Source organism: Nothobranchius furzeri, chromosome 6 (assembly GCF_043380555.1).
Source record: "Nothobranchius furzeri strain GRZ-AD chromosome 6, NfurGRZ-RIMD1, whole genome shotgun sequence".
NCBI classification, from domain to species: domain Eukaryota; kingdom Metazoa; phylum Chordata; class Actinopteri; order Cyprinodontiformes; family Nothobranchiidae; genus Nothobranchius; species Nothobranchius furzeri.
Window position 1 is genome coordinate 36,524,384 of NC_091746.1, and position 8,507 is coordinate 36,532,890.

General features: G+C 44.8%; 1 protein-coding gene across 1 annotated transcript; it reads right to left on the reverse strand.

Annotated features, from left to right (window-relative positions):
- Positions 1 to 5,985: 5,985 nt before the first annotated feature.
- purg (purine-rich element binding protein G) lies at positions 5,986 to 7,350 on the reverse strand. Its single transcript, XM_054744052.2, has one exon. It carries the CDS (start codon positions 7,217 to 7,219, stop codon positions 6,182 to 6,184), a length of 1,038 nt encoding a protein of 345 aa, XP_054600027.1. The 5' UTR covers positions 7,220 to 7,350; the 3' UTR covers positions 5,986 to 6,181.
- Between the last annotated feature and the right edge of the window lie 1,157 nt (positions 7,351 to 8,507).

Below are 8,507 nucleotides of genomic sequence, written 5' to 3' on the forward strand. Positions count from 1 at the left end.
CACAACAGAAGGCAAAACACAACGGAACAAGAGAATGTCTTCTACATTCACATCACTCTACCTGCACAACTACACATCAACACACACCTTTTTTTTTTCAGGCCGAGTTCACCTCTGACCTTTGAATAATCACCTCTGTAAAAGGCTCACTTTCATTCTGATGTGACAACGCCACATATTTTCAGAACATCTGCCCTTGTACATCTGCTCTCATGTTGACTTTGGCTGTTTTTCACTTTCGAAAACTAAACAAGAACCAAAATAAGCAGAGACTAATAATTCAAAATGAGTTGTAAGGCGTCAGGATTGGAAATGATCCATCTTTGCATCAAAGTATCGGTTGAAGTCCAGAATCCTGTAGCTCTACAGTCCACGGAAAACCAGGGTCACACAGTGGATGTGTTTCACTATTGTCTGACCTTCTGATGACGATATTTTACTTCATGACAGGGCAAGCACCTGAGGCTCAATACTCGTTTTACCTTCTGCTTTACATTTCTGACAGACAGACATTCTAGCATGTGGGTCCTCATTTAGAAACAGAGGAGATGGTCTAGCTGCAAGGGCTTAGATGAGAACAGTTTGTTCTCACTGGCCTCGAATGAGTCAGATTCAAGTATCTGGGTACACAATCTGTTTCAGTTTAGATTTGAAAAATTAAAAAGTTATGTCTGGTTTTATTTCTCATCTCTGCTGGATGTCGTTTCTAAAGCCAAGCCGATCACACATGCTGCCTGTAGCATCTACACATCTGTCGTGTTACCCTGGGTGCACACAGGAAACCTTTAGACTCAACATAAGCAGGAGCAGAGGGTAAGGCAGAGTGTGGGTCTTTCCAACAACTGATTGTTTTAAATTCTGTTTCTTCAGTCCACAGATGAAGTTAACTGCAAGAGCAGGTTCAATGAAACTTTATTAGGAGGGATTCCAACTTCATTATGTTGCTACTACACAATACATTAACACACTTAAACTAGAGAAGCTAAGATAAACAAACTCTAAGCTTGATCGGATCAAATCGGATGATTTTAGCGGAAACACGTTACGAGAAAAACATCTGCCATCGTCGTAATTTTAAACACGTGTAATTACAATAATTACTTTTAACGTCCATTTTAAAATATGGTTCAATGCCCTCTGAGCACCAAGAATATTGGTTTACATGAACCAAATAAGTCAAAGTATGTATTAGGACAGCATGTCATTCAGGTTTATTTAAATGATTCTAAACTGATATTGCACGTCCCTTAAAAGTTTATAAATCCCAAATGTCCCCCATTGGAAACCAGCCTGCTTTTTTTTTTTACAATGCAGTCATTTCTATTTTTTGTATGAATTTAAAACATTTGTTTATAGTCACATAAACTTTAGAACATTCAGGTCATCAACATATAAAATAGCCAGACAAAAATGAAATATGAAGCAAAAAGTAGTGGCGTGATGAATTACAATTTGTAAACCTCGCCCTTTTCGTGCAAATTAAATCTACATTTTCCAGACTAAAAGGAAAAAAAACATGCCTCAAATACCTTTTCTTTTGTTTTTGAGTCTTGACATGGTTCCTACCTCGCTAATACATGTTCAAATAGCTTTCACACCCTCCCTTTTTGTTTGTAATTAGATGTTTAACAACACGCCACGATTGTGTGCAGGTGAGTGGGCAAGGTCTCAGATTTTGGTTGTGAAAAACAACATGGCAGCTCCTGCACACAGGAGGTCATGGCTTCACTTTCAACTATGGAAGTAGGTGGACACACGTGGTCTAGCTGTTATTGATGTCGGTTCAGCTTCATTTTGCACCATTTAGTCATAAACTAGGACCACTGCGCCAAGGCATTCCTAACCCTTCCTAATGGACTCCACTGGCTGTCTAACAGGTTAAGACCAATTCATCAGTATCGGAACCTGGAAGCTGTGAGACACGGTTCAAGCAACTTGAACCAGTCATGCTTGTCGAGCACATACAACAGTTAAAATCTGGATAACACACAAGCCAATAAGCCCTCTTAACTGGTTTGTTGAACCCCTTTTACCCCGTGGCTGGGTGCTTTAACCTGCCGAAAGAGGTCCCTGCCATCGGAGTTATAAAGGAGGGTCCTACTTCTGTAACAGTGTTGAGGTAGGTAGGTGGTACATGTCAAAAAAATACACACGGACAAGCTGTTTTTGCAGGAGAGGCTTAACAATTGTAATGATGGATGATATAAATTGTGTACTAGAACACAGGAGGAACATTAAAGTTTAGTCAAAAGCAAAACACAAACCTCGTAGTGGCTGCGGTGGTAGTAGATATTTCAAATAGCACTGTTTATCTTGACTAAAAGATAAAAATACACCTCAGATTACTTTTACCAGGTGTTGACTTTAGCTGATTCGTTTAGCTCTTTCTTTGCTGCTGAAAGTTTGAGTGGTCCTCTTTATCTTCAATGTTTAACTGTGATTAGTTGTTTGAAGCCTTGAAACACCACGATTGTGTGCAGGCGAGAAGGTGGGACTTCCAGCCCCACATCCCAAGTGGTCTCACTCTGGTGCCAAACAACATGGCAGCTTTTGTAAATGGCTTCACTTGTCAACAACAATGGGACGTAGAATAATTTTTGATCGTACTACACCTGCCAACAGCACACCTGCCCTAGGTGAAAAGTATACAGAGACCCAGGCAGGCACACAATTCAAATAGTATCCATAATAATCAGTCATTGGCATGCTTTTCTATTGTTCCACTTCGTTCCTGATCTGATGTCAGGCTGTTCCAGCAGTGGGCACAGGTCAGCAGGGGCACCCAGACCTCTCAGCAGCTACACAGGCCCACCCACAACTGCCTGGGAATGGCTGTCAGAACCAGCATGAACCTGCTCAGTAATTCAGGCTACAGAAGCTTCTCTATTGGCTCAGAGAACAAAAGTCTGCTTTCACACCTCACAAGCACCAATGATCGTGGGATGCCCAGTTTTCTTTTGCCGGTTTGCCCATTTTGTTTTTGTGGCCCACTGCTGGTAAATCCAGACTTTTGCAGACTGGGACAATCCAACAAGATCCGCAGCTGCAGAAATATACAATCACCCATCAAGCTGGAAGTGCGCAGCATACAAACTAAACGTTAAGCTTCTTTCAACCTCTTTCTGCTTTTAGAACAGCTTCAAGGACAGACAACTCCCTTGGTACCTGACCCGTACCACCCAGCTCCAGATGCTATAGTAACCAACTGCCACCCACATCACCTGTCAGGGGACAAGATACATGTCAATGTCCTTTAAATGAACTCCCAGTATGTCTAAAGACTCTTCATCATGGTATGAACATGCTCTAACATCTGTTAAAACCCAACTGAATCAAAAATAGTGAATCCCACAGTAAAACGATACGGTAAGAAGCACTGATAGGTGATTGTCACTTTCCACTGAAAACACGACTGTAAATGGTTGGTTCCTCTACGTAAAATCTGTTCAACAAAAGTGCAACTTTTCTTTAAAGTGCTTTTTTGGAGATTTTAAACAGACTCATAAGCATCATACCTGTGAAAATGACTCATTATATTATATATGCTACGTCTTTATATCAACGTTTAGCTTAAAGATTTTGCTTTGAAGAAAATTGGCTTCTAAAGCCCGAATCACTGGTATTCATTGTTAAACCAGTTTGATGTATAAAATATAATTTAACATCATTTTTAAATAAATTGTGCTTTGAGTTGTACACATTATGATACCTTTGGGCATTTATATGAAAATAAAAGAGCATTCTTCACCAGACAGTACAAGTACAGCAAACCCATTGTGAGCCATGGCTTTGAGACAGACACCACTGAGCTGGGTTTAATTGTGCACAACTTAGTTATAGCCAACAGACCGTTTGAACCGCAGACTTGTCAACAGGTCACAATCAACAACTCAGTTCTTTCATGACCTCACAGGAGGACAAATGTTTGTCCTCCTTATGGTATGCTTAAATAATCCTTGATAAATTCAGTCCCAGACGTCACAAATAGACCAACTTTCTTTAGAAATGTCTGATTTCTTTAATGAAGATATGCCTTTACTGTTTTTGATGATCCCAGTTGGGTCACTGCAGTTCTGATCTTATCTGGTCACCTTTTTGAGGCATCAGAAGAGGTTCAACGGGTCATAGGGTCAATTGGGTGAAGAGTGTTAAATAATATGTTGAAGCCTAAAGCCGCCAGGACTAAACTAGTGGTTGTTACACGAGGTGCCATGGCTCACAGCGTCAGACAGAAACATCTCTGTAACCTGTACAAATAAACTATGGCACACCTGGTTCAAATATATTCTCAATGTTGGAAATACTTTTGGGTTTGGAGAGATCTTGTCCCAATTTGGTTACCAAAACTAGCTTCTCTTTTTCTAAAGATGTGGCTGAATTTTCAAGCATAAACATTAGTGCTAGTGCTTTTTTTTTTACATCTTATTTTTGTGCCAACCTTCAATTTGACATCATGTCACTCAGGCTGAAGGTTGGTGTGTAAAGGTTCCACACAAACACACACACACACACACACACACACACACACACACACACACACACACACACACACACACACACACACACACACACACACAGGAGGGACTGTGTCAGCTCCAAATGGCTCCTAGACTTCCAGTCTATGGAAGTTCCTTGCTAACAGCTTCTAAAGAACTTTTATTAAAATAACAAACCAGCACGCTTAAATATCTTAAAGACGTCTCTACGAAGCCTTCTGGGGATTGTTTAGAGCAGTTCTTTGCAGGACATGGGATGTAAGCACCCCAAAGAACAACATAAGGAAGAATATTAGCGACCTAAATGTTTCCTGTATATGCAACTTTTTGATTCTTCAAATGAATCCATTTACAGCCAACATGGCTGACCTTTTTCTCTTCAGGGCTATTTACCACGACTGCATGATTATATTTGTACTCAGCTGAAGACACAAAAAAACACTTTTCATGTAGACAGATATCTAAAGAAACACTTTTCAGTTTTGAATTAAATGACAGCAGCAATGCTCAGTGAGCTCCACGGGTTCATTTAGCACATCATTGGTGTTTTCAATAACTCTTGCACCAACGATGCAGCAGAATAAGACTCCAGAGCAGATGGAAAAACCTGGTCTGGGTGGGAAGCTTAGCTAAGACCAGGCCTCCTTGGCTCTTTGTACCCTGGTGACTCTAAACAGCGTGGAACCATCCTGTGACCATAATGATGCTGGTGTGGTTCACATATACCTGATCTTTCTGTCTGCATGTACTAAACTCATCTACAGTTGTATTTGCCAGAAAACACGTCATAAAACCAAAATAATAACCTTGTTAGTGTTGATGTGGGAACCTGCTGTCCATGTGGGCCACAGGAGACCACTAACATCTTATGAGTGATGTCCAAAGCAGCAGGAAACCGTGATCACTCTGGAGTATGCTATATCCAAGGACTGATAATGTTGCACTTAAATCAATTTTTGTTTGAAAGCTGGGTGGCTACATAGAGCATTACAGAACAAAGGACTATAGTGGAATTGGTAGACACTCCATCGCGGTAACCAGATTATTTCTGTCTGGAACCAGACCCAGACCTGGTGACCCCGTGTCTGTGGACACAACCAGGTTGAAGTGACTGGAGGAACACACTAAATGAAAGTAAGATGCTTGTCACAACACCAACGTTATCATTTCACTGGCAGCATGCATTGTCACACCACTTTTGCTCTCCCCAGAGTCCTTTGGCTATATTTTTTTAAAGTGACACAATGACATCACTTGGCTTAGCACACCCCACCTCTGTGTTACCTGCAGGGGCAGCTCAGCACAGCAAACTACACCAGAACCTCACCTAATCATTAAACCGGACTCAAATACAGAACTGATACAGTAAAATGTTCTAACAATTCCCAGTGTTCCACCATGTTTACCACTTCTAGACAAACCTTACTAGGTATAATTAAACACTGGCCCTTTGTACAGTGCACTCTTAAATTTAAAAGGCCATGGGTTGGTTATGGATCCACTCAGAGCCCCAGACTGGGCCCGGACTGGTCCTGGCTAAAGCAGCACTAGAACTAGGGAGGATGTTGGTATAAGGCTGTGGATGAATCACTTCTTGGCAAGGTGAAGGTTGAAGTTTACCAGCCCTTGGTCATTCAGCCAGATGTCCAGGGCACGTGCGTCTGTGGTGCCGTCACGTGCCGGGGTCAATCGTCCTGCTCCAGGCTGTCCTGCCGAACCTCTGTCCTCTTCTCTTTGTGGCATGAAAAGATCCGCCGCATCTCCTCCTCATAGCGGATGAAGTTCTCTCCGAACCGAGCCCAGGCCTTAAGCGGAACCGTGATGGTGTTCCTGTAGGGCTGGCGTACTTCGCTGATCTTTAGGAACACGCCATATCGGTTGGAGCCCACGTCGAAGTAAAACCGTTTGTTGTCCACTCGAAAGGACGCGGCCTCGGGAAGCTCGGGGCTGTCCAGCCGGTTCCTGGAGCCGGTTCGGCCGTGCTCGTCCGCGTCCTCGTCTCCGTAGTCCTCGATGAGCTGCGAGAGGGCGTCTCTGAACTCGATGAGCCCCTGAGCGGGCAGCACGATGGTCTGCTCGATGCCCTGGCCGTAGTAACCCATGGAGCCGTGACCTTTACCGACAGTCTGCCGGATGCGGAGGAACCTGCCTCTCTGGTTCTCCTTCAGGTCCAGGAAGTACTTCCTGTTGTCCCTCTCGATGAACTCGCTCTTGAGGACGCGGTGGGCATGGTCGTCAGAGCCCACGGAGCCGGCGGGAGACGGAGTCACGTGCTGCTCCCGCACTTTCCTGCGAGCGTCGTGCCCGCGACCCTGTCCGTTGGTGCCTTGCTCATCGGACGGATGGGGCGCCGGGCCCGAGCCCCCCCGCAGTCCAATCCGGGCATAGTAGTCAATAAAGTCCCCCAGGCTGTAGCGCAGCGCCGGGGCCATGGACATGGACAGGGTCAGCTTGCTCTTCCTGATGTTGTCATGACGGCCTCTCCCGATCCACACCTCCGCGATCTTCAGGAAGCGGCCGCGGACGCTCTGCTTCACGTCCAGATAAAAGCGTTTCTTCTGGATGTCGACGCGCTTGGAGGCCAACTCCTGGATGTCGTTCCCCTGCTGCAGCGCTCCGGTCTGGATGTACTGCTGAGGATACGGGTGCCTCGGCAGAGAGTCGGATACCATCTTACCCCCCCTGCCCCTCTCCACCCCCCTGCAGCACCCATCAGCCATCATCGTTCAGATTCCTCCTGCAGATGCCTCCATGCAGGACCGGATCAGGACCACACATCTACTGCACCCTTTGGCTCTCACCTGGAAAATGGCTGCTGCAGCTTTGGACTCATCAACTTAGTGTCCAGAATAAACGCCGCGGACACGGTCTCTGCTGCGGACTCCCGTCATGATCTGGCAGCTGTGTGTGCCGCAGCCGCTCGGTAACGGAGGGAGCTGGTGTTCTCCGGTAAGCAGCCGACCCGAACTGTGAGTATGAACCCGATGAACCCGTTCACCCCCTCCCCCCCTCCCCGTCCTGAGAAGCCCTCTGCCGGAGACGCGACGTCAGCAGCGACTGGAGGCAGCTCTGCTCTCACTGCAGCTCTACCCACCTCCACGGAGGAGAGTTTAAACCAGGATGGGAGAATAAAACTAGATCTGTGGCGAGAAAAGCGTCCAAAACACACCGCCAGGATAAAGCACGAGGCTCCGCGTGCTGCTGACGTTGCGTCAGGTTTCATGTTTTTATAAAGCACGCAGGAACGGCTTTGTCCTGAGACATTCCCTTTAAGATCCTCCAGAAATCCTGATCCTGGTAGTTTGTTGGCACTGCCACTGAGCCAATCTGTCACAGATCTCAGCCCCTTTTACTGTCTGAACAAAAGGAACTGAAAAAGATCCAGATCATAATGTTCCATTCAGAAAACCAGCAGCAGTTAGATCAGCTCATCAGACCAGGGAGGCAAACGTAAATTTCCAGAATTCCCTCTTACAAGTTACCAATAACCCTTTTCGGTAGAATAGCCAAACATTCACCAAGAGGTGATTCTATTAGAGATGGTGTCAAATCCATCCATGATTGTAACAAACCACATCTAAACAGAAACAGACCCGCTACAGTGGATGCAGCTATACAGGTTTATTGAATAAACACAGCACATGTCAGCTTCCATTAGGGATTACATTCATGTGTAGAGTAAATATTGAAGTCGAAAAGATGATGATGCTAAAACAGCGGAGAGCAGAAACCGATGCTTCCTGCTGCGGTCTGGATGGCCACGAAGCCGGGTTTCATGCAGCTTTACACAAACTCTGCTGTGTATGAAATATGCCCCGGACATCAGGTGCTGCAAGGTCCAGTCACACTTGACGATAGTATCAAAAAATAAAAACGTTATGGTCACTTGATGTGAAATGCAGATTAACACAAGCAGATTTTGTTTTACTCACATTAATTTGTTCCCTAAATAAACACAACTGAAATTCTAAGCAGGAAATGAATAACCAAACCCTAATACTGTGGAATAAG